At 59.1% G+C, this 25,605-nt stretch overlaps 1 protein-coding gene across 11 annotated transcripts in view; it reads right to left on the reverse strand.

Annotated features, from left to right (window-relative positions):
* Positions 1–25,605, reverse strand: part of MPRIP (myosin phosphatase Rho interacting protein) — a 92,875-nt gene that overhangs the window by 9,602 nt on the left and 57,668 nt on the right. For 4 of the 11 annotated variants that reach the window (XM_070389644.1, XM_070389648.1, XM_070389647.1 and 1 more), the window contains exons 7-20: positions 25,248–25,464; positions 24,894–25,160; positions 21,707–21,848; positions 20,806–20,910; positions 19,441–19,497; positions 18,458–18,526; positions 16,304–16,393; positions 14,574–14,683; positions 11,984–12,521; positions 10,696–10,812; positions 4,645–8,295; positions 2,054–2,201; positions 1,414–1,531; positions 342–501 (exon numbers count right to left, since the gene is read on the reverse strand). In XM_070389644.1, coding sequence (XP_070245745.1) covers positions 342–501; positions 1,414–1,531; positions 2,054–2,201; positions 4,645–8,295; positions 10,696–10,812; positions 11,984–12,521; positions 14,574–14,683; positions 16,304–16,393; positions 18,458–18,526; positions 19,441–19,497; positions 20,806–20,910; positions 21,707–21,848; positions 24,894–25,160; positions 25,248–25,464 — 5,789 coding nt within the window. Of the gene's footprint in view, positions 1–341; positions 502–1,413; positions 1,532–2,053; positions 2,202–4,644; positions 8,296–10,695; positions 10,813–11,983; positions 12,522–14,573; positions 14,684–16,303; positions 16,394–18,457; positions 18,527–19,440; positions 19,498–20,805; positions 20,911–21,706; positions 21,849–24,893; positions 25,465–25,605 lie in introns of all 11 variants that reach the window. The other 7 variants (XR_011467969.1, XM_070389643.1, XM_070389651.1 and 4 more) reach the window with 5 other exon arrangements.

Here is a 25,605-nt window from a genome sequence, read left to right on the forward strand (position 1 = left end):
GGAGGATGAGTGGTCCAGTGCACACAGAGCAGCTGTCTTCAGACTAGACCTACCTTGAGCTGTTCCATCAGCAAATATTTTAAGTGTGCCCCAGTTTTCTAAGCAGCAGGCATATTTTAAGAGAATAATCTGACAAAATCCCATGTGAGCACTGTATGGTCTTGACTGGGAGGTGTTTAAACACAGTCCCAGCCTTGGGGATGAAGCCCTGGGCCCCAACCACACAGTGACGAGAAACAGAGCCCTAGGCTAGCAGCCAGCAGCGGCGGTGACTTCTGCCCACACCCTGGTGAAGCCGGACATCGGGTGGTGCCTGCAGAGCAGGGCCCCGTGAGGCTCACCTGGTTGTGGGCATTGAGCTCCTGGTTCTCACGCTGGCACTGCCGTAGGGCCTGTCGCTCGGCCTCCAGAGCCTGGGCCAGGTGGGCGTTCTCCAGGCACTTCTGCGAGTACTGCTCTGAGAGGACCTCCAGCTCACGCTGCACGGACTGCAGCTCCTCCCTGGGGAGAGGGCACCGCTCACTCCTCTGGCCACGCCCTGGGCCCAGCATCCCCTTCACGAACTCAAGGGACAATGGGACACCACCAGGCCAGGCAGCCACAAGAGCCCCGTGCCCCGTCACAGCTGCAGGTGTGTGCCCAGCCTAGTGGCTCCGTCCATCCCGCAGTAGTCTGAACTCTCCTGGGGTTCGGGGTTGGGAGAGCCTCACCCTCACACCCAAAACGCGCTGTTTCAGAGGTGCAGAGGTCAGAACTGGGCCATTTCTGGCCCTGGCTGACAGCCTACACCAGCTCTACGCAGATGTGGAAAACCAAGGCCAAGAGGCTACAGACCCCCTCCAGCTGAGGTGAGCTGCTGCCGCCGCCCACCCACCTCTGCCGTGAATGCGGCCCCCCTGAAGGCGGCTCTGCATGGCCTGCGGTGGCCGAGGGGAAAGCTCCCAGGGGTGCTGGTTCCCCTGACGGCAGAGCTCAACAGCAGCTGTGGGGTGGACACGCCTCCCCCTGCTGCCTCGGCAGACAGCACTGCAGTGAGTGCTGTTTGAAGACGTGGGGGTTGTGGCCGCATCTGCACTCCCACCCCCCAGCTTTTGAAGCAGCGGCAGCTGACGGAGAGAAGGGATCCAGGGCTCTCCCAGGTGGGTCCTTAAGATATGACTGTGTAAGACCTCTTCTGCTGCATCTTACTCTCTCTGTTTTACTGATTGGCTTCTGTTCAGCTCAGTAATGGGACCACTTGGGCCGTGAGAGCAGTGCTGGGCCAGCCAGGGTGGCGTGGGGCGCCTTGAACAGGAGGCTCCGAGTGGGCTCAGTGCCTTGGGCCTCCACCCGCGCTGCCGGGACCCACGTCTCAGAGGCTTGTACAGAGACAGGCGGAAGGCACAGCCCGCCCAGCCAGCCGGCCCAACTCACAGGTACTGTCGCCGCAGGGCCTCAACGTCTGCGTTGACGCTGCTGATCTGGGACCGCTGGCTCTTCTCCAGCTCCCGCTCCATCTCCTCGCGGTGGGCGTTCTTCATGGCTTCGATAGCTGTGGACAGGATGTGGCCCTTAGTACTGAGCAGCTTGGGGCGAGACCAACAGGAAGGGGATATCCCGCACTGCTGAGGCTTGGCCTGTTGGCAGTTGGGCCAGGAAGATTCCCTGGGAACTCCCAGACAAAAGGATCAGGTGGGGTTTGGTTTTAATATTAAATAAAAAAAAAAAACTGATTCCGTAAACGTCCAATATAATATAGAACAAGCAGACTTTCGGGTTGGCCTGTCTTCTCTCTCGGTGCCAAGACCCAAAGCTGTTGTGGAACACAAAGGAGGGAACGCCCGCCGAGACCCAGTGCTTGGTGCTGACTCTCCAGGCTCTGACGGACCAAGGCCCTGCAGAAGTGTCTGCTATCAGAGAAGCACCAGCAGAGGCTGACAAGACGAAGACAGCCCCTCCGGTGCACAGATGTGACTGGCTCGGGGCTGATGAGCTCCCGAAGGGCTCCTTAAGCCAGCCGTCCCCCTGGAGAAGTGTTAGAGCTGGTGCCCAGCTTGGGGAGAGCGACTCCCACCTGAGATGGTGGCTGCGGTCTCCTCAGCCAGGAGGCGGTCCTTCTCCTCCCGCAGTTTCTCCAGCTCCCGCTGGTGCTGCCTCTGCAGGTCCTCGATCTTCTTCTGGTGCGTCTCTTCCATGGCTGCAAACCCCCGCTCGCACGTGGCCTGAAAGGTGCACAAGGGGCTTTACCCACTTCCCTTCAGCTCCCTGAGCAAACTGTGACCGAGAGGACCACAGCCCCACCCTGCCTGGCCCCCGGGCGGGAAGCTGCTCTCTGGAGCAGAGCCCGGCACCAACTCACTCCCAGTTAGAAAAGGGTGTTCACCCGGTGAGTCCTGCCTGATTCCTGTGGTTGAGTTCCATTTCTCTGCAAAGAGCTGGTACTGTGGGCAGGAGGAGGCTGCCGTGGAATTAAAAACGGCCCAGCCAGGCCCTTTATGGAGTGTCTGGCAGGTAGGCCTGACAGGATGACGACAGAGAGCATGGGCAGAGGCTGGCATGCCTGGTCTGAGTTAACCACTGATGTGCTCAGAACCGCCATACCCCGGGCGTTGGGCACAGTTGTGAACAGAGATGAGTCTTGGTCAGCTCTCAGGAGCTGAGAGACCCTGTGAATGACAGTGACCCAGAACATGGAGCTGGGGGCCCAGCCCTGCCACTGCCCAGCTGGCCACTCTGAGATGGTCACTGAACTTCTCAGGCATGCGCTGAAAGAATCAGATTAGGGTGTGGGACATTTCCTTTTCCTTGTGAAGGAGTACAAAGAGGGGTGCTAATCACCAGGCGCCTCTGCTCATCGCATCGAGGTCACGGCGGAACCGCTCACCGGCCTGGTCTGAGCCTTGCTCCAGCCTGGCTTGGTTTATGACCTGGATGTGGGCTTGGGGAGCTAAGAAGTGGTCCGACTACCCCACACACCCACTCTGTATCCCCCAGGCCTGGCGTATCAGGTTAGTCTCCTGCACGGGATGGGTGAGTGTGCCTGTGGCCGTCAGGGCTGGTCTGTGCAGCTCTTTTGTGGATGGAGGCACATTGGGACCTCTCTAAAAGAGAGGGCTTCGCTAAGTAAGGCGCAGGAACCATGCTGCTCGGTTCTCTTTCAGAGCTTCGAGAATGTGGCCACGTCACCTCTGATGTAAATCTGGGGGATCTTCTTGTGCCCGGATTCAGGAAGGATACCAGGAACTCAGTCTGTGTCTGGGCACCTGTCTGACTCCCACAGGAGCAGACAGACCTGCTGTCCACCACTCACTGGGCATTCCTCCTCACAGTGGCTTCCAGATGGAGCCCGTCTCCTCTTTGCAGCTCTCACACCCCTGGACACCTGGAGACTCCCAGAGCTGCCCTCCCACATGCTTTGGTTCAGCATGGCCTCTCGGTCAACACACGGGGGAGGGTCTAAGTCATAGTTTGATGGGAATGTTTTAGAGTATTTCAAGATAAGGGTCAGAACTCTTCTTACAGAAACACTCAGGTACTTCCTTGGAGAGCATATGTTAATCTGTAAACACAATTCTAACTTTTAAGACAGTGAACCCTGGGGTCAATCGGTTCCTCAATGACTACTGTGCAGAGGTGCCAGAAAAGGCACCAGCTTGCAGCTATCAGGAGAGACTCCAGTCTCCCTCAAGTGACTGCTGTCAGCCCGGCACCCAGGAAAGCAGTTTGGTTGTAATTTCTATGTCTCAGAGGACCCAACGAGAACAAACTCAGGACAGAGAATGCTACCCAAATCCTCAGCCTGGCCTACATCCCCTCAGGGGCCCAGCATGCACCCACATCAGCACAGGGGCTTCTTCCCTCCTGACTTCAGGCTGACTGCGCAGACCCTGAGTGTCAGGGGAAGCAGCTGGGATGTTACTTTCAAACCCAGGCTGGTGTGCCCTGACCGCACGGGACCGTGCAGCACTTTCCATCAAACCTTGAAACCTCCTGGGATTCAGAATGGCTTTCAAAAGGTTTGGACTGAGTTGGGAAAAGGCAGTGCAAACAGCCTGGCAGGTGCCAAAGTGCCTGCTAATGCCCAAGTGCTTATCACAGCAGCACAGAGCCACCTCAGCACTGGACGTGGTGCCGGCTAGAGGAAGGGGAACATGTGAGGAACCTGGCGTTTACTGCATTCGTGTGGTAAGAAGCCCAAGAGCAGGCAGCCCAAAGCCCAGGCAGCTCCACACAGCTGAATGCTCCAGGGCCGGGAACGTCACCTGGACAGGCCAGGGCCATGGCGTCCTGCCCACCAATGGGGGTGTGAAACAGGATGGATGTGTTAACCTTGTGGAGAAAAGAAGGCTGCATCTCCTTGAGAGAACCACCATTCTAGACAAGGCTCCCCACTGGATGCGGCCCCTGGGGAGGGTGGAGGTGGGAAGTGGCCCTTGACACTGTGTGGCAAACACCCCTGTCCTTTGACAAGCCCGGCTTTCCGCTCCCAGGACAGTTAGAAGGAGAGGAACCTTGCCAAGTCTAGGTCTGCATGGCCTGGAGGTGAGGGGGGCCCCCACCGGGCTCTGCTGGGACCCCCTACGCCCACAGGCGGTCGAGGGGGAACAGCGCCTTTGGAGCTGAGAACCCTGTCCCAGCTGCACCCCGACCGCTCCGCGCTGAGACCTTGAGGCTCTCCAAGTCCCTCTGGCGCTCCTCCTGCAGGGAGGCTACGCCGCCCGCCGGGTCCTGATGCTCCAGCTCCTCCCGCAGGACGTCCACTTGTGCCTCCAGCTCCCGGACGCGCTCCCTCAGCCGCGCCACGGACTCGGCCTCGCCCTCGCCCTCGGCCAGTGAGCCGCAAGGGGGGTGGCTCTGGTAGTGGCAAAGAGTCTCCTGCAGGCACCGCAAGGTCTGCGAGTAGTGCTCCTGCAGGGCCCGCAGCTCCTCCTCATGGATGGTCTGGAGCTCCCGGACCTTGAGCTGGAACCTGGCCTCCAGGGCCTGCACCTGCTCCACAGGCCGCCCCCCCAGGTCCTGCTCGGCCCTGGCCCCAGCTTCAGGCTGGCCCCAGACCCCGCCACATGCGGCCCGCAGCAGGCCCTCCACTTGGACCACCTCCTCCTTGGACTGCTCTGGTGGGGCAGCCAGGCTCGCGCAGTGCTCGCCATGCACCAACTCCAGATGCCTCTGCTGCTGGTCCAGCTGGGTGACCTTGGTCTGGAGCTCCACATTCTCCCTTTGGGTGAAGGCGATCTCGTCCAAGTACTCGCCCTTCTGCTTGCGGAGAAGCTCGGACTCCCCCTGCAGGGCCCCCAAGGCCTGCTCATGCCCCTGGTAGGGGGCCCCCTGGCCCAGCCAGGACTCTTTGTAGCCCCGGAGCTCATTCTCATACTCAAGCCGGATCCTGCAGGCTGCATAACACACCTGAGCCTGAAGAATTGCATCCTGAACTAATAAAGAAGAATACTGGCCAAGGCCTCCCAGACAAGCACGGCGCGAGAGATGCTGGGATGCCTGCAGGAGCTTCCGACAGTCCCCAAGTGCCTCCACAGAGGGAAGCGAGGTTAGGGAGGCAGAAATCTCCCCCAGGAGACTGGCCTTATCTTTAAGCTGCAGGGCAAGCTCCTCCTGAATAGCAGCTAAGACTCCAGAACTCTGGCTGGACAAGGGACAAGCCAGGGAGTCGGCTGGGCCCTGATGACTTGGTGCTTCTACTGGCGGGTGCCCGGCCCAGGACACCTGGTCACCGTCTCTGGTGCCCAGTGGAAGCTGCAGGGCTTCCGAGACCTGCTGCATCACCCTCTCAAAGGCAGGGGTCCGGTAGGCCCCGAGGACCTCCTGCAGCATGCACTTGTGCTGCTGCAGGGCCGCCTGTGTCCCCTGGAGGGTCTCCTGGACGCTCCGGAGCCTGCAGTGTAAGGACTCCCTCATCGAGCACGCGGCGAGACTGAGCTCAGCCCTGACCCATGTGGCATCCGCCAGGGCAGGGGCTGGGGCTGGCCGGGCACACGGCTGCCTGCCTCCCAAGGCGCTGGCTGCCTCTCCGCCCAGGTGCCGGCTCAGGGACTCGACCTGGCTCCAGAACTCTCCATCCACCAGCACCTTCTTGGCCCAGGCATCTGCTGGGGCCCCCGGACAGACCACAGCACTTTCAGACTCTAGCCGCCACCGATCTGACTGAGAGATCTCCAGGAAGACTTGCGACACGTCCGACGTTGTGTTCCGTAGCGAGTCTGCAATCTGGTCTATGAGGGCGGCTTCCAGAGCTATCTGCTCAGAGAGAAGCTGCAGCTGCTCCTGCTCGCTCAGTGTCAGCATGTGTGGCAACTGCTGGGATGGAGCCTTCTCCTCCTCCGAGAAGCCTGTTTCCCCCGTGGAAGCTGGCTGGGGACGCAGGGCCTGGACAGCACCCACGAGCAGGCTCTCCAGACCAGCCAAGGACCCCGCTCCTGCGTCCCCTGGCAGGGACCGCAGCTGTTCTCGACAGCTCTCCAGGCAAGCCAGGGCCTGGCTGTTCTTCACCTGGAAGTCGCTGAGCTCCCCGACATGGCTCTCGACCGCCTCCGCCCTGGCCTGTCTCTCCTGCTCCAGCTGGGCGGCCAGCGCGGTGACCTGGAGCAGGCTGGCTCGGAGCTGCTCACAGAGCCGCGCCTCGGTGCTAGCCCACTGCTGGTGTAGCACAAGCAGCGCTTCCTGGCTCTGGCCCTGCTGGCTCTCCAGCCTTGCTGTCACGCCTTTGAGCTTCTCCTCAGTGACGTAGAGCTTGGTCTCCAGGGAGTGGATGATGGACAGGTAAGCGTCTGGGTCACTGGGCATGGGGAGTGAGCTGGGGGTAGCCTCCGATGACATACTTTCCTCCGAGGGTGAGCGCTCCTGACTGGTGTCTGAGGACACACTGCTGGCTCCGGTCTTCTCGCACCCGTCAGGGTGGGTGTACTTCTGACACTGGATCGTGGAGAATCGGATTCTTTGCCTTTTAATGCCAGGTGCTCCCTGGTCAGGTTTTGAGGACACTTCCGACCTCAGGGGCACTGTGCTCTCGTCTCTGCTGGGGCTGCTGTCCCCCAGCTCCTCCTCCCCTGGGGCCACGTCCTCCAGCCCCGAGCAGGGCAGGCCCGGAGGCATGACAGCAGTCTGGCACTGCAGGCCCACACGAGCAAGGCTGTCTTCAACATCCTCCAAAGACTCTGTGGCCACTCGCTGTTCGATCTCTCCCTCTGCCTGGAGCTTCCCGTCTGCCTCATCTAGGCTGCTCCCCAGGGTGGACGGCCCCAGCACAGCCTGCTGCAGGCCCCGCCCCTCCCTCTCCAGCGCCTTCTCGTGTGCGTCCTGCAGGCGCCGCAGCTCCTCCTCCTTCTCTTGGAGCCTCGTGTGTGCGCCCTGGAGCTGGCCGGCCACTCTCCTGAAGGAGTGCTCCAGGCTCTGGTAGTCAGCCTCCCTTCCCCTCAGCTTCTCCTGCAGTGCAGCTACATCCCCATCGGACAGGGTGACACGGCCCAGCAGCTCTTGGAAGCGCTGTTGCGTCAGGTCGCGCTCATCGCGCAGGCTCTGCACATGCTCAGCCAGCTTCTGGATGCTGGCCTCCTTCATCTCCAGCTGCTCCTCCAGCCGCTGCACTGCCTCGCTGCCCTCGGACCCGGGGCTCAGCTTCTCCTCCTGCAGCGCCTCCACCCGGTGCTCGTGCTCCTGCAGCCGCCCCTCGAAGGCGCGGGCCCTGTCCTCTGCTTCCGCCAGGCTCCGCAATAGCTCCTGCTTCTCCCGCTCGCAGCTCCCCAGCAGCAGCTCATAGTTCCTCTGCAGTTTCTCCTCCATCAGCCTCTGGGCCCGCTCGCTGGCACCCAGCTGCTGGCTGAGGTCGGTGATGCGCTCCTGCAACTGCTGTACCTCCTTGTGCCGGTCCCGCTGCAGCGCCTGCTGCCGTTCCAGGTCCCGCAGCTCCTGAGTCCTCCCCAGCAGCAGGGCCTCTGCGCTCTGGAGCTTTCGCTCGCTGGTGCGCAGCTGGGCGCTGAGCGCGGCCTCGCTCTGCTGCCACTCCTCCAGCTGCTCTCGCACCTTGTCCTTCTCCAGCTTCAGCTCGCCCTGGAGCTTGGCCAGCGCCTGCTCCTTGATGGCAAGCTCGGCGGCAGCGTTGCCCAGCCGCACCTGGAGGCTCCGGATCTCGGCCTCGTGATGCCGGATCGCATCCTTGGCCTCCCCGTAGCTGCGCTTCAGGGCCTGAATCTGCCGTGTGATGAGCTCCTGGCGCTGGCACTGGGCCTCCAGCTCGCCGTGCAGATCCTGGTTGACTCTGTGGAGCCTCTGCCAGGTGCCGGACGGGGAGGTGGCCACTTCGGTCTTAAAAAAACCGATGAAACACGTGTTAGTAACACTCGGCCTCCCAGTTCTGAGTGTCACACCTCTGGCCAGGGTCAACCACAGAAAGGCTCCTTTGTGGGTCTGTCTTTTATCCTTTGCACAATTTTTTTTTCCCCATTTAAAAAAAACTAACAAATCATCTCAATTTTTTGGTAAGCAGCTGTTTCCAGATAAACAGAAAACATGAACAGTAACATCAAAACAGCTCTAACTGCACAGCTTCTAGGAGAAATAAACCAAACAAAACTGAATAATGGAGCAGAGTGGTAAGCAAACGAAGACTGCGGGACGAGAGACTCTGGCAGGAGGCGGGGGCAGGAGCAGAGCAGAGCATCATTTGTTTTGCAAAACAAAAGGCACATGGCTCTAGACCACAAACCCCACAAGAGCGCAGCACCCGACACGCTGCCCCTTCCTTCTGGGACAGGAGAAGGAAGGGCGGCACCGCTGGTGGACGTCAGTGAGGTGACATCCGAGACACTCGTGTGGGAGGTGGCGCCCGTCCTCCACAGTGACAGGAAGAACTAACCTCTACCTGCAAGAAGACAAAACGAGGGGGAACGGAAACCATGGAGAAAAACGTGAGAGTTAACAAAACAAACAAACCTTTGTGGAGTTCAAAATAACAAAGTGAAGCGTGCAGAAAATAAAACAATTGAAACGAAACTCCTCAAACTGAAAGGCATGCAAAATACACAGAACTAATTAACGGAGGAAAAAACAAGAACACGAAGGGAGTGAGAACAGCTCAGCCTGAGAACTGGCCTGCCCATGGCTCCCTCGAGGTATGCTGGCGGGGAAGCCACAGGTGTGACACTCAGTTATGTAAGTTAAGAGACAGTCCACGGCCACACGTGCCAGCTCCTCCTCCCGGCTGGCAGCACGGTGCCCACCCGCCACCATTACCGTCCTCACCCGTAACCCTAGAGGCCCTCCTCGCTCACCCAGACTTGAGATCATAAGCACAGTGAAAGCAGAGGAGGTTAAGAATAACCGCCCTCTGACCTGGCAGGGAAGTATTAACATGTCTGGCCTGGGGTCAGACACAGGTGGGTTCTGAGGTTAGCAATGTGCAAAATCTGCTGCCAGTATCTTCTCGGCCTGATGTCGGCAAGCAGCCCAACCGGGGTTTTAAAAGGTGCTCCCCAAACCTGCAGGGTCTCTGCACAGATGTCCCAGAAAGTCCTGGAGTGACATGTGCAGGAAAGAGGGGTGCCCCCATACCAGGTCCCAGGGCCTCAGGGTCTGAACTGGGCATGGCAACAACCATGGCTGAAGGCTGGGAGGAGGGCCCAGGGCACATGGGGCACCTCGGGAGGAGGCCAAAGCCGGGAAAAAGCAAAGCAGAAAAAATGTCCACCAGAGGGTGTTGCAGAGGGGGCAGGAGGACAGACTGCCCCGAAGGTCCACCGGACCAAGGAAACCATTGTGCTGCAGTCTGCAAATGCAGAGACGTACCACAGCGACTCGGGCCTGGAGAGTCGGGGGGCCCTCTGGGACCGTGTCTTGGTCTACACAGACAAGGAACCTGGTGCTGGGGGACGGGGTGCAGGACCTGGCGCCCTCAGCCTTGGATGACGAGACTCACGTTCTCAGTCCCACCATCCTGCTTTGCTCTTCCTGGAGCTCATCTGTCTGTTACCTCTCACCACCACGTATTTGCTAAGGGGGGCAGCGGAGTGCTGTACCCCAGAACTGGAGTAGGGCCTGGAGCACTGCAGGACTCGCAGCTCACACCAGCCTGCCCTGCCCAGATGCCCTCCTGCCTGGTGAGACACCTGCGGCTCCCTGAGACCACCTGGTGACTGGCACTCTGACACAGAGACACCTGCGGGAGACGATGGGTCTGGACTCTTGGCTCGGGACTGGGCAGCCATGTTTCCCCCTCAAACCTCAGGCTCGGCAGAGAGTAAGAAGTGGGGCTGCCAGGCGAGTAGACAGTCCCAGGCTGCCCTGTGGGTGGGGCACAGACACGGTCGGGGGAGGGGACCAGTCCTAGCTCTGCCACAGGCTGATCCTAAGGAGGCACTTGCCTGTTCCTCAGTTTCTTCTGTAAAATGAGACTAACACTGTTCTTGTGAAGTTAGAAATGACTTGCAAACATGTGACACTCATTAATAAATGTATGTTGGGCTCTTTGAGAGCTGAAGAGAAAGACAACCAGAGTTATCTTATTAAAAAACAAAAAAGCCTTAGCTGTAGAGGGTTCATCAGATTCTCCCAATGTTACATGAGCAGCAGCAGCACACTGTCCAGAGCACCTGCTCCTGCTACAGAGGACCCTGGAGCCTGGCACTGGTTTTTGCACATTCCTAGCCTGCCTGGGTCCTGCACATGAAGCCCGTGGGTGCCCAGAGGGTGGCAGCCCCTCAGCCCTACCTGCAGCACATAGCCCTCCCGGGCGCTCTGCTCCCGGCCCAGAGCCACCCTCAGCTGGTCCTGCAGCAGTCGGTTCTGTTCCAGAAGGTCTGAGGCTTCCTTCTGGCTCTGCTCCAACTGCAGGCAAAAAGACACACGTGTGAACCGGGACGGCAGCAGCGGTCAGGAGCAGCGCGGCATGGCCCTTGTGGTCCTCCTGGTCCAGCGTGGCGGAGCTCGCCGGCAGGTGCGCTTGTCAGGTCTACACTGCACCAACGGTTCAGCTCAGGCTGTGAGTCAGCACGGGCGCCACTAGCTTCCAGCTGCTGGGGGCTGCACCAGGCCAGGCCCTACAGGAACAAGGACTCCATGCCTGTGTCTGAGGGAAGACTGCCCAGTGGGTCCTTTGGGTGTCCTCAGCATGACCAAAAAGGCCTGTGCTGCTCCAGGCAGGCCTTGTCAAGGCTCTACCTCAGCTCCTACAGAACCCCCTTCGACCAGCTGGACATGATGGATTTTGTATAAAATCACGTTGGTGAGGATGGGTCCTCAAGAAGCAAGCGGCCCCTCACTGTGGTTCCTAGCAGCTGTGAGTCCAGCCATCACCTCCTGCCCCTTCCAGCTGCAGGCTGTGCTGACTGGCACAAGGACCTTCGTATCAAACCCTGCTGTCTGAAACAGTCTCAGAGTCTAGTGTGTGTGGCCTGCTGACCTGCAGTCCAGCTGTTTAGAGCAATCTGATTTGGGACTGTTAATTTACTGTGTTTTGCCTCTATTATTGTATTAACAGTCATAGAAAAATGTTGATGCTAGTGGTAAATACCAGCCTCATGAATCTAACAAAATAAGACGAGAAGTGAAGGCAGGCCAAGGGCCCAGCCTATGGTTTCATCAGACCCCAAAGTAAAGAGCACATCGGAATCAGCAGGCAGGCCGGCCATGCACACCCCTCCGGGCTTACCCAGGGTGCAAGGCTGCTGTGCCCACACAGGAGCCTGCCTGTTCACTGTCCTCTCCGCCAGTGTGCCCCAGAAACAGGGCAGGTGAAACACACACCCCACCTCTGGCACCGCTGGCTCTCAATGGCAGTACCCACCCCTCTTGTCTATGAAAAAGCCTGGTGTGCACCTCCCCCTGACCCAGCCCTCCCCCCAGTACTTATCTGGGACCTGTCTGTGTGCCTGGTTTGCTGAGGGATCTACAAGCCCTTGGGCCTAGGCCCATGGCTCCTACACTGTTGGGCACAGAGGGGGCCAAGGAAGGGGGCTGCATGGAGTCAGCCAGCCTGCCCACCCGTCCTGGCTGCTACCTCCTTCTCCAGCAGCGAGGTCAGCTCGGGCGTGGAGAGTCGGTCGCTGCCGTCTTCAGAGGACAGGTGCAGGGGGGCAATGGGCACCTGCTTCTCCTCCCGGAGGGGGGTGGTCTCCACCTGATGCCAGCGCTGCTCGATCTCCACATGCACATTTTGGGTCCTGAGCTCCGCAGCTGTGGGCGGCCCCATGCCCCGGTCAACCTCCATGCGCAGGGACACATCGTCTGCACTGGGCCCCTCCACGTCAGGCGTCCCAAAGCGCTTGCGCCGCTCCTCCCGCCGACGTGCGCGCTCCCGCTCCAGCTCCCCGGGCTCCACCTCGGCCCGAGGGCCACCGGCCCTCTCCTGGGCCAAGGCCTGCTGGATAGGGCGGAACTCGGCCCAGTCGAAGGTCTTGGAGCGGCCCTCGCGCCTGCGCTCACGTGCACGGCTCCTCCTCTGCTCAGGGTCGGGCTCCCCAAGCTCCCCGTCCTGCTTCTCCAGCGGCCTCGTCTCTGAGGGGGAGCTGCTCCGGGCCTTCACCTGCGGCAGCGAGCTGCAGGGGCCGGAGACAGTGGTCAGGTGGGGCCCCCACCACCAGGCCCAGCCCCTGCTGTCATTATGTTCTTTTCCTGCTCAGCCGCGGTCCCTGGAGGGAATCCCAAGGGGCTCAGCCCTGCCGACAGAGGAGCCGCAGACAATGGCCCAGAGGTTTCCTGCTGGGTGATGCTAGGGTCTGAGAGCCTTGTCAGGTTTGCTGGGCACAGCCACCATCAAACCAGGCCATATGGGAGGGAAGCGTGTGCTGGGCCGGCGGTGACAGAGTGAACAGGAGCAGCTACTTTCCTCAAGGCTTGTGGGGTTTCAATAAGCAGGTAAGGAACACAGTCACGTCTGTGTTTTAAAAAACCACTCTGGTGGCTGGTGTGACAGTCCTGGGACCACCTGTGGGCCAGTGAGCTGGCTGACCTAGGTGGTTCCCACCAGCCAGCACCACATAGGGGCTCACTGGTCAGGACTCAAGAAGACTGGGTGGCCCACCTGGGCTGGACGGTGGAGGACACCCCTGCCTGCCCAGCAGCCGGGTGCACCCCCTCCCCCACAACCGTAAGTTGTGGCTGAGGACAAGACCCCGAGACTTCCCCCTCAGCCTCTGGTCCCACTGAAGTCCTCAGCACAGGGTGGGAAGCCCCTGAGTGGCAAGGGCTAGGGCTGGGGGGCTCCAGGGAACACAGACAAGGAGCCTCCAAAAGAGGTACCCTCTGTCCTGGGGGCTTCCAGGTCAGGACCACATGCCTGGACACACTTCTCCAGGATGGACCTTTCAATAACACCCAACTGCAAGCTGGCCCAGGGCCCCAACTGTGTGATGGTCAGGACATCACATCACCTCTCTGCCACTCTCTCTGGAGAGGAAGCCCCTGCGACCCCACCAGATTGGGGCTGCAGCACATGGATTGAGCTACAACTTCTGGTGTCTATACCTTCCTGGGACATGCATGGCTTAGCTACACTAAAAAAATCATTCTTTCCTCAAAGGGTAAAAACCCCCACACAGAGCAAACTGAGGCAAGCACCTCGGCTCAGACCAGTGACACTGGAGTCTCTTCCTGTCAGGAGGACGCTGCGGCCCTGATGTGGAGGGAAGGCACCTGTCCCGAGCCACGTGGGCCTGAGCACGTCCTCCACACTGCTTCTGAGGCCAGAGCCCCACACCTGCTCTGTGACACCCCGAGGCCAACGTCCCCCCACCTGGAGCTGGACCGGCCACGTGGGGTCCCTCAGAGAGTCCAGAGAGGGCCTTGGCCTCTGCTCCCGGTCATACAGACTCAGGAACAAATATTCTGTTCGTCTAACAAAAGAAGGAATAGAGTCAGCACAGGACAGAAGGAGTAGAAAGGAGAGTCTCTTTAGGATCCCTTCCCGACTGTTCAAAAATGTACGTCACCAGCCGGGAGGCAGGACTTGGCAAAGGTGTGAAGCCACCCCCAGGAAGAGACGTGAGTGCTCTGTGGGCACGAGGGCCACCCACCAGGCATGGCCTCCAACCCAAGAGAGGCACTTGAGAAGCACTGGGACTACAGGAGAGAAAAGTGTAAGGGAGAAACTCTCAGGACCAGTGAAAACACTGAGGGCAGGAGGTGAAGGCAGCAGATTTCTGGCTGTCACAGAACCAGCTGCATGCAGAGATCCTGTCTTGTCTGCTTTTTGTGAAATGAAAACAGCAGGTTTCTAACCATCAGGGCAGGAGGAAAGTGTGGGGCAAATGATGAGGTTCCCAGAGCATGGCTATGAACACAGGAACATCCCCAGCTTAGCCCCCTTGCACCAAAAGCTCCAAAGGGACATCTGTCCTGGTTGCAAAGACATCCTGGAGATGTAGGAGTGAGGCAGGAAGACCAAGAAAAGGCAACGCTGAGGTGCCCTGTGGACACAGCATCTGGTGCTGCCTTTGACCACCCAGGGCTCAGCGGCCAGAGATGCCTTACACCCAGGCCCCAGGGAGTTCATGCATTGGGCAGGGCTGGCAGGGGGTGGGGGCAGTGCAAGTAACGGACAGAGGGACAGGGCGGCTGCGCTGAGCCTCCTGGGCACCTGACTGGCTCACCTCGTCACATCCGGGGCAGAGGTCGGGTGGACGTGCTTCATGATGGTCTGGATCCAGTTCCTCCGGATTCCGGACGTCATGGCAGAGAGGGTGAAGGCACCTTCCTTCGTCTGCATGGAAGACAAGGCGTTAGCCATGAGTGCCCCTCACTGACCCCGAAGGGCTCGCAGGAAGGACTCACCCCCAGGATGCCCCTCCCAGAGGAGCTGCTCTTGATGGGAGGAGCTGAGGGAAGGGGGTCTCAGCACGAGGCCCAGAGAGCAGGAACTTAGCACCATCCCCAGCACCGTCCGCAGAGGCGGCTAGGGGTCTAGCTCACTGAGTATGCCTCTCCCTCCTGCAGGACATGGGCACAGGGAATCATCGGAGCCCCCAAGTCACAGCTGGAGTGCCCTGCCAGATGCCCTGCAGCCCAATGGACTGGGGGATGGATTTCTCCTTCTAATGAATTCACTGGCTTTCAGGTCGGAACTCGGTCTTCTCTGAGTTTGGTTAACCTTGGTCACTGCCACATGCTGGATCTAGGCCCAAAGGTCAGGAGAGGAGTCCCAGCCCGGGAGCCCAGGCTGGCAGCTGGTAGGCTGCTGGGTGCCCGTCACACACCTCACGCTCTCAGGAGGGAAGAATTAGCTTTTCCCAAAGACAGGTCTGGACTTCCCTCGTGGTTTAGTCAGTAAAGAATCCACGTGCAATTCAGGAAACCTAGCAACTAAACACAGCACAGCACACAGGGACAGGCCTGGCCTTTGCCCTGCACCACTGTGGTTCAGAGTGGGGCTAGCCAGGCCAGAAGGACCAGGCGTGTGGGAGGGAGACGCCTGGCTGTGTGATGTCAGCTGGCCTCTGGGGGAAGGGCTGGAGCTTGCTGGAGCTTGCCTGACCACATGGACAATGATCCAGTTGATGGGTTATGAAGCTGCTATGAACACTCTGGACACACTTGGGCCTGGTGCCAGGCCTAAGCCTGAGCAAGCTCCCCAGGCTGGAAGCTCTGTGTATTACCAAACGTCAGCACCAACAGGGAGACTGTCCCCGAGGATGTGAAAACTTCGTGTTCAGTACAGTTCTCCACAAGGTGCTTCCTCAGGCTGATCCCAGTCTGTACCCTTTGCTAGAGTGTGTCTACAGTTCTAAGTAGAGTGTTCCCTGTGCTCTGAGTCCTCCCGGCTAGTTATATGACATGTGGGGGGTCTGGGGCACCCTTAGACTTGCAGTGGGCATCAGCCAGCTGGCATAGCCAGGGGTCTGTGCCCTCACCTCATCTGGCTACCCCTGAATAGTCCTTGAACCTCCATCTCTGATAAAGTGGCCAGTGAGAACTGCTCCATCTGTCCAGTCAAGTAATTTTTTTGAGAATGGGACAGCACCTTGCACATTGGAGTCCTTCACAAGATTGTGGGGCAGAAAAGACTCTGGTGAGTGGCTACATCGAGCAAAGAGTAGGTGCATGGGAAGCTAGTGCCCTGAGAGCTGAAGAAGCAACACCTTCGCTCTTACTCCCCATACCTCACCTCTTTGCAACTGTCCCTGTTCTACTGAAAGACCCTATTACTACAAAGGCTCTAGACAGCCTCGAGGGAGCGATGCTGGCGTCTGCTTTCTGCTGAGATCAGAGTGGGGATGGGGTGGGGAGCTACAGGGCAGAGAAAAGGAGAGGATGAGATGCCCGCCCGTCAGGCCCACGGTCCTCCCCTCACGCCCAGCCTGCTGCCCAGCCCCACCCCGCTCACGTGGATCTGGAAGCCATAGTTTCTCTGCACTGGGTACTCTGTGACATCGCAGCACGTAGACAAGTCAATTTCCCCATCCAAGTCGGCTGCCTGCAGAGGAGATGAGAGATTTAGAAGGTAAAGGTCAGGGTCCCGCGAGCTTTATGGCTACTGGACAGGTGTTTTCGCAGGCACTGCCGACCACACACCATCTAGAAGCATCCGTGCCGCCCCCACCCCCATCCTGCCGGGACACCCAGGCTGGGGCTCTCAGACCTCCCTTACCCTCTTAAAAACTGAGGGCCCCAAGGAGCTTTTGCTCATGGGGGTTTTATCTATTGATATTTGCCATATTAGAAACTGAAAAAAAATGAAAAATAAAAATTTTTAGTCATTTAAGAGCACAAACCCATTTCATAAATAAAAAGTATTATTTTAAAAAACCTGCAGGACTTCCCTGGCAGTCCAGTGGTTAAAACTTTGCCTTCCAATGCAGGGGGTGTTTGTTCAATCCTTGGTTGCAGAGCTAAGATCTTGTGGTCAAAACCAAAACATGAAACAGAAGCAATATTGTAACAAATCCAGTAAAGACTTTAAAAATGATCCACATCAAAAAAATTTTGGAAAAAAATCAGAGAGATTTTTGCACCTGCCTTTAATGCCTAACTTCTGAGGACAGCTAGATTCTCACATGGGTCTCTGAACTTAGTCTGCTGGCAGCTTTTGGCTGAAGTGTATAAGGAGGGCCTGGCCTCACACAGACTCAGGCTGGAAAAGTCTTTTCAGACAGTTGCGGCTGTTCTTCTTTGAAAAGTGGTAGTTTCCTAAAGATGAACTGCATAGTGGAATCTTTCTGTCCTTGCTGTTATGTTAAAATCCATGGTTCTACCCTGCTCCGTGCATGGACCTCTGACCCACGCGTGACCTGGTGGCACTACGTGCCGCTCCTGGGAGAGTCCCCAGACACTGGCGTGCTCCTTGTTGCAGAGCGAACGCCATCCACTGTCATCCCTGCCTATTTCATCAGGGAATCTAGGCTCAGGGACGCTGTCAGGTGAGAGACGACGAACACAAGTTTTCCAAAGTTCCAGTTTTTCTTAAAATCTCAAATTGAATCATTGATAACAGTTCTTTCGGTCGTTTTCCTTGGAGGAAGAGACTCGGTTTATTTAATCGAGTGAGCATCTGTGCGTTGGCGTTTAAGCAGAGATGGTGGGCCGCGAGGAGGGGGGATGGCAGAGGGCAGCGTGGTCGCAGTGGGTGCTCCCCACGAGGTGGCGTCACGCCTGGACAAGCAGCACAAGGGACTTCGCCAGCTTCCGGTGGGTGCTGAAGGCTGAGCCTAGTGAATCAGCACTTTCCTGTCCTGTGAAGGCGCTTTCTGTAAGGCTGTAAACGTGTGGCAGTGAAGGACACACTGGCTATCTGCTCCCGTAGCCTGGCTGGCTAAGGCACCCACCATCAGCACAAAGGCCAGCACAAGGGAAGAGGTCAACGGCATCGCAGCCTTCCAGCACTATTTTTGTTATAAAACCCTGGACGGGCCTCCAGGGGTCCATAAAGTACACTGTGAGAACAGCCCAGCACCTGCGCGTGCCCCTGCGGCCCCTGGCACCCACGCTACTCCCCATCTGCTTGCCCACCAGCCTCTGTCGCCTGGGCGTACAGAGGCACAAGAACCACTAACGTCATTCACATTTGGGAGTGTATCTCCCAAAGGAGATTCCTGGAGTGGGAAGCAAGGGAAAAGGTACAGGAACAGAATGCCAAACGCAGAAGAGGTTTTTCTGTAGGTGAAGAAAAAGCCCTTCTGTTTGGTGTTCAACCACAGAACCAGGGCTCTCAACCAGGCTGCCAAGTTCACCTGCCACATCCCATCCTTGTCCAGAAAACAAGGGACAAGATGAATTAGTTTGGTTCTTTGCAAGACAATTCACCACAATATTTCCGTGCAGAAAGAAGAAAACTGCTCATCCTGAGTTTTAAAATGAGACATCTTTCAGTGTTTTTCACAGAACACAGACAAGAAAAGCTGCTGAAGCCCCCCCATCCCAGGTGCTGAAGCAGGGCTTGGAGAGCCTACTTCTAGCAGAAGCCAGTCCCAGAACATCAGAGTCTGCCCCAGGGCTGGACTGGGCCACCCGTCAGCACACAGCATGGACCTGAGACACTCACCTCTTCAGCCACCGAGTCCCTGTAGAACCTCAGGCTTTGATCAGCAAGGACAAACCAGTGCTTCTTCCACTAAAAAAGAAGGGGAAAAGTCAAGCCTGAACTCCACACTCCTGCTCCACGGCGCTCCACAGCCAGGGTCCTGGGGGACCTCCCTGAGCACAGGGAACGCAGACAGTAGGTGGCCCCTCTGGCTGGGGCACACACACAGGACTCTGCTCAGGCCACAGGCAGCCACATGCACACGCCTTCTCCCCTGTGATAAGGCGGTGTGGGCACTCCACCCATAGGGGTGTGGCTGCAGAGGGGAGCCAGGCCCCCCAAGCCCAAGGAGGCAGCCTGTGAGTTGCGGCCACCTGCTGCCAGCAGGGGTGACCCAATCACAACCAGCCAGACTTCCCAGTCTTCACTGTGAGGATCGACAGGGGTGCTGAGTCTGCAGGCAGAGCCAAGGGGGTGGATATGGAGCAGGGGGAGAGAGAGAGAGAGAGAAGGAGGGCGGGGAGGGGCATCCGGGGGTCTCGCAGAGGGACCGGAGGCTTCTCCTGCCTCCTGGAGGCCTGATCTCCACCCCAGCAGCCACTAGTGGCTCGCTCTTTCTGCTCAAGTCCGCCAGCTCCTCCCAGACCTGTGGCTGCATCTCAGCTGCTGCCTACCACCTCACAACCAGGGAGCCTGTTCTTGGGGAACCTGGGCTCTCAGGAAACCTCTGCAGAATGTGGCCAGGCGGGAAGCTCAGGTTGAAGGGCATCCCTAGGCCTGAGGCTGATGCCCACCAGGAGCGGGGAAGCAGTCCACATGCTGGCAGCAGGCAGGCTGGTGCACCCACTGCCCACCACACCCCCACTTCTGAGGAGACGGGGTCGTGGTCACAGTCCTGGAGGTGGTAGACAAGGGCCAGCGCTCCCACACCCATGGGGACAAGGCCAGCTGGACCTTGCACCCGCTCCCCAGTGCCTGGGGCCACGGCAGTTCCAGCCACTCACCTGGCCATCCTCATACTGCTTGGTCAGCCAGCCTTTTTTGAAATTCAGCAGGTCGGGCTAAGAGAGAGGAATAAAGAACAGCTCAGAGAAAAGCAGCCTGGTGTCTGGATCTGTGCAGAAGCAGACTGATGAGGCAGGCATTTCTCTCCCAGTGAGGGGCCCTAGGAAAGGGGGCTTTTCCACGTGCCAGATGAGCACATGTGGCTCCTTGCCCTGGCAGGGGCTGCCCAAGCCACTCCCAGGGTGTGCATCTCCAAGGAGGGTAAGGTTGCGCACCGGGCACAGGTGCGGCCCCCTCGGCCCATAAGTAACACAGCAGGGCTGCCGGGAAGCAAAGAACAGTCCAGACAGAGCCATCCGGCATCTCACTGGAGGGAAGATGAGCAGTGATGGCTGAGACTGAGAGTCTCATAAAGGCCACGGGAAGACTGACAGCATCTGGTGTGAGCACGACGCAGCAGTGAGCTGCCAGGACCCTCCAGCCACTGGCCTGCCAGGATGATCCTGAGCCCCTGCTTCCCTACAAGCAGCAGAGCCAGGACAGCAGGTGCTAACAGCACCTGAGAGCACCCATAGGGCTCTCGCAGCCCTGGGCCTGGCTGGTGTCTTGTGTGGGTGTGGCAAGGCCAGGTGCACAGAGATGCAGCACTGCAACGTCCAAGGACCGAAGGAGAGCTAAGAGAACACAGGCCCCGGGGCGGGACACACATCAGCCATGGGTGCCCTGGAGCCTCTGCTGCAAAGTCCAGACTCCAGGTGAGAGAGCATGTGCCCTGGCCCAGCTTGGGAGTCGCTGGGGTCCCCACGCCTGGGGGGGTTGGGACCAGCCCTGGTTCCTCAGGAGGCCGAGGACGAAGGCATGAAGGACCCATGTGAGCCGCTGTCTTCACTCCTGGGGCTCTAATCTGCCTTTCAGGGCTCCCTGAGGGGGCGGTGGTCCCGCCAGACCTGCCTGATCACTCCCTACCTCCACTCAACGGCCACAGCTCTCATGCCCTGGAACGAAGGCCAGGCCCCCTCCGTGGTGACCCCATGAACAAGAGACGTGCCCAGTGGGAAGGGGGCTCCTGCCTCCAAGACGTTACAGAGACAAACACTCAAAACGAGAAGAATAGAGGTTCGTGCTGTGGCCCCAGCCCCCAGAGCCAAAATTCTGCGGTCCTGGCGGCCTCCTCTGCCGGAGATCTCAGAGCTCAGGATGCCCATGTAGCCCAGAGAAGGGGCAGAAACACAGCATCTGCTTCTCACACAGACACGACGGCCCATGCACAGGGGGCAGTCAGCACGGACACCAGCAGACAGAGCCCCGTGACAAGCAGCAGGGGCGACGTCTCCAGGCCTCAGAGCACAGGCGCCCGGGCTCACCGTCAGGGAGGACTCCGTGGACCTCCTGTCCAGTGACTTGGCTCTTCGGTGTGGAGACAGGGGGGAGGCCGAGGCGTCTGGGAGAGGAGCTTCGCTGGGGAGGTCCTGTGGCAGAGAGCAGTCCCGTCAGCACCAGCCAGTCCCTCATCCGCTAGAGCCGCAGGAGGGTGGGCTTCAGGGCCGTGTTGCGGGCAAGGAGTGGGGCTTTGCTGTCTGGTGCCTCGGCACCTCTGCCCCCGCGGACAGGACCTGCGTGCAGATGGGACCCACGCCCAGACTCCTGGTCCTGAGCCTCCAACTGCCTGCCGGGGCTTGAGCCACTCTGGTGGACAGGGCAGCCTTTTCTTGCAGACGTACCAGCCACTCGGCTCTCCGGGTCCCCATTCTCTCTGGGCCTCGTGGGTTCACAGAGGGAAGAAGCTGGGCTCTGTGCAGCGAGCAGGAGAGCCCAGAGAGAACTGGAGGAAGACAGAGGGTGGACTTAGCGGAGCCTCAAGAAGTAGGGGCCCTGGAGAGGAGTTTCAGAAGCAGAATCCACCTTGGAGATTCAGCAGAGAGAAACGAGGGCTCTGGCCATGGCCAGAAAAGACAAGAAGGAAGGAGACCAAACGGCCTCAGAGAGGAAGAGAGTGGCTCTAGTTAGGACCTGGGACCCAAGGCGCATGAGAGCAGCTCTGAGCAGAGATGGATGGACTTCCAAGAGGAAAATGCGGAAGATGGGCCTCACCCTCAAGAAGTTCACTCAGGGAAGAAGGTGAGAGACGCAAGAAACGACCAGGAAACAAGAGCAGGAAGCTGGGCAGAAGTGGACCCACATGTGAATGGGCTGTATGGGGGGCCATATGCCACCCGTCCCCACCGCCTGCACCGCCCCAGTATTGCCCAGAGCCCGGACGCTCACCCGCTTCCTAGGGAACGCCCTCTTCTCGCTGCGGCCTTGTCGAGTGTCACTTGAGGCTGAGGGCCCGGTGGACAAGTTGGTCTCCATGTGCTCTGCCTTCTCTGTGTCCAGGGCCTCAAACTTCTCTATTACCTGGGACCTCCTGCAAGAGAGGGCACGAGGCCACTGAGCGGGGAGACAGGGTTCCCTGGAGCCTAAGGGGACGTGGTCCGGAGTCTGAGGGGCTCCTGCAGCCAGCACCCCAAGCCAGCTCACCCCAGCTCCTGGGCCACCCTCGCGTGGGTGCTAGCCGCATACACCCCTGGTTCGGCCAGCTCGCCTGATGCCCCCACTTCCTCTCCCACCTCCACACGGGGCAGCTCTTGGACATGGCCCTGCTCTCTGCCTCCCAGCCCCGCACTGCAGACGCCGCACAGGCTGTCGGGCTGACACAGTCGGCTCTCACACGCCAGCGGCCCCCTCCTGAGCCACAGACTGGTGGAAGGCAGCCAGCACCTCAGGCGCCCTGGCCTCACCACGTGCCTCAGCAGACCGGATGCAGCCCCCACCCCAGGGCGTCCAAAATTTAGCAAGAAAAAGACCCATGAATTAACATTGTTTCTGCCAACAGTAAAAAGAATCAAAACCCAAATTAAAAACAAAGCAAGTTGATTTCGTGTGAAAGGGCGGGCGGCATCATCAGGCCATCTACGGCTGGAGACGGAGCTGAGATGGGAGCGAAGCAGGCGGAGGAGGGGCGAGTAACGTCACAGCGACACAGCAGGAGGAGTGGAGAGGGGCAAGACCTGGAAGAAAACAAGGCTGGAGAATGAATAAACAGAAAGAACTGCTGATAAAAATCAAATATGGTAAATCAAAATCATCCCAAGAATTAAAGCAAAAACCCAAGGCGATTACTGAGGAGGGAGACTATCTTGTCCCCGCGTCATGAGCATCCGCCTGGTGGATGCACCCTCATGAGCTGCCCACGTGTGCCCAGGCCAGAGCCCTGTTCCCCTTGAGATATCTCACAGGGAGGGCTGTCCTTGCATCGGACTAGCAGCAGAGTCGAGGGCAGCAAGTGAAGGGCCACTGGGCCCAGTAGCCTGAAGCCTAACTTCACGAGGAAGGGGAGGGGAACCCGGAGGCCAGCTCGTCCTTGGGAGGGGACCAGCGGAAGGGGCTCTCAGGGTCCTTCCTCAGGAAGGCAGACTCCCAGGGACCAGCTCCCTGTGGAGCCATCTCTGCTCCCGTGGAGTCTCCTGCAGGCCAGCAGCAGCTGCAGCGGGGGAGCGAGCGAGCGAGCGCAGGAAGCCAGGCGGCGTGGGAGCGCCTGGGAACCACGGGGAGTTCTTGCCAGTGCTCGGGCTGGCTGCAGACCCGAGGTGGCCTGTCCCAAGTGTCCTGCTAGGTTTAGAGGACAGACCCGCTCACATGTAGAACGAGAGCTCTTCCAACCGACCTCAGGACCAGAAAGCCCCACGATGGCCTCGAGGTGTAGGGGCCAGTGAGTCAGGCCAGTTGCATGCTGCGGGCCGGGCCAGCCACGAGAGGTCAGAAGAGGGAGGGAAGTGCCACCTGCCAGGGATCTGGGGGAGTCCACCTCAGGCGTCTGTAAAGTGGGGCCTTTTCAGCTCAGGTCCCTATAGTCCTACAGCTGGGACAGCAAAGGCATCCCAGTGAGCCTGGTCCAGACTCCCAGCCAAGCGGCAGGTAGGACCTTGGCAGCTGGGCCTGGTTTCAGTCACCAGCGGTTCAACCAGCCACCCCCTCCACACTTGCTCGGCACAGCTCACCATTTGAGAAACACTGGGGAGGCTCTGTGGCCAGTCCAAAGACCACTTCAGGGCCAGGACTGGTCAGGACACCCACCCTAAGGCCTCTCAGCCAGGCTTCCGGCAGCCGCCCCCTGGGTATGGTGGCTGGTGTCCTGCCCATCTGGGGCTCTGTTCTGCACCACAAGACAGGGATCCAGTCCAGCACCAGGAGCGGCTCAGGATCAGAGAGCAGGCCTTGGACAGGACAGCAGCCAGTCAGAGGACACGAGGGCAGTGAGAAGTAATGTGGCAGGGTTAGGATGCAGAGGAGAGGGCCCCAGGGGAGCCGCACCAGGCAAAGCCCCTCCCCATGGTTGCAGAGCAGGCGAAGCAAAGCCCCAGAGGTGCCATCTGTCCCAGCCATAGCCGGGAGGGAACTCCAAGCCAAGCAGGTGTGCTGAATGTTAATTCTTTGGTCCCCGCCAAACCAAGGTGTGGCTGCCTGCTTGGGGGCCTCCAGGACGCGGTGAGAAGCCCCCTTGCCCAGGCCACTGCCTCCTACATCTAGCAAGTCCCTTCACTTACACCTGGTACACTAAGGACAACCTCGGCCCTGCCCCAGCTCTGCCGTCCCAGGCTGTTCCCGTGAGGAGGAGCCCTGCTCCTGCATCCCGATTCTGCCCTGAGTATGGAGTGCTCACACGCCTCAAAGGGTTACTAGTAAACCAGGTGGAGAGGCTGTTTGGAGGGTGTGTCCCCTACCCCTCCAGGACTGAGGCACCTCCTGTTTGCTTCTCTCTTTAAGTGTGTTTTCCTAGTGCTGGAGGAGATGCTTGGAGGGCAGGTGGGTGGAAGGAGCAGGGGAGCAAAGTAACCGGAGCTCTGCAAAGGGTCATCCAATGTGCCCACTCGCTCCAATTCTGAGCTGGGTCTGGGGGTGGGGCCGAGGACACTGCACTAACAGTGGGTCTGAATCTCCTCAGAAAGCAGCTTCTTTGGAAATGAATGAAAACCTCGATTTTCTCTTCCCAGAGCATGTTACAGGCTCTGGAATCATTTTGGGAGGTTTGAACCCCTGCATGACCCACTGCATGCGAGGGTGCGAGCCCTGCTACTGGACAGAGGCTCTGTTTACATGTGGGGCTGGAAGCTTCTACTGGAAGGGGCACTGGGGCACTCTGGTCCAGGCCTGGACTTGGGAGGCTTCAGAGATGGAACCATGCTCTTTCCCTCGTTCTCCGCAAGTGCAGGGCCCTCCCCGCCTCAGACCACAGTTCCACCTGGCCTTGGCCCATCTCCAAATCCGTGACAGAATGTCACAAAATGTACGAGTTTGTGAGTGCACATGTGGGTACCTGTATGAGAGAGCATGTTGAGTGTGCACAGTAGGGGCTGCAGGAATGGGCAGAATGTGTGCAAGCCCCTGGTGCTCCAGTCCCCCCGGCCCTTACCTCCGCTCGTTGCCAAACAGACGGGCCACCTCTTCCCTGCCAGGGCTCCGGGCCCGAGTCCTGCGCTCCAGTCGCCTTCTCTCCACCTGGAAGGCTTCTCGGTGGCTGATCCTGATGGCCTTAGGGACGTCGGCCAGGGTGGCATACTGCCTGCTGGCTTTAAAGGCATAGGCACGCCCCGGTCTCTCTGCTCCCCGCCCCCCAGCACTGCCGGAGTCCACATGGGCAGGGGGATGGCTGGCCACATCCAAGGAGTTGAAGGAGCTGCTGCAGACGGTTCGGGCAGGGAGCTGAGGACCTGGGGGAGGAAGGGGATGGCCAGGCTTGTGGGAGGGTGGGCCGGAGTCGCTGTACCTGTTGGTGGGGGCGCCCGGGCTGGGCGGGGAGAGCGGTGGGGGCAGCTGTTGCTCCTCGGCCTTCACGTCCTGCTTGGTTTTCTCCAGGGAGAAGTAGCCGCTCTCCACCCGGACTTTGCGGCCACAGTCCACGCGGTCACCACTTGTGGTGCTCTCCTCTGGAAGACGAGGGACAAGAGACGTGCTCGGCCTGCTGCCACCTCTGGTTCTACAAGCTTTGGAGAAGGCACGCAGGTCCAAGGCCACCCTAGGGCAGAGCCCTTTCCCAGGAAAGGAATGGGGCATCCTTACCTGCCTCTCCGTAATGGGTACCTCTATGCCAGATGGCCAGGGGTCCCTAAGCTCTAGTCTGGAGG

This window comes from Bos mutus, chromosome 19 (genome assembly GCF_027580195.1).
Source record: "Bos mutus isolate GX-2022 chromosome 19, NWIPB_WYAK_1.1, whole genome shotgun sequence".
NCBI lineage: Eukaryota > Metazoa > Chordata > Mammalia > Artiodactyla > Bovidae > Bos > Bos mutus.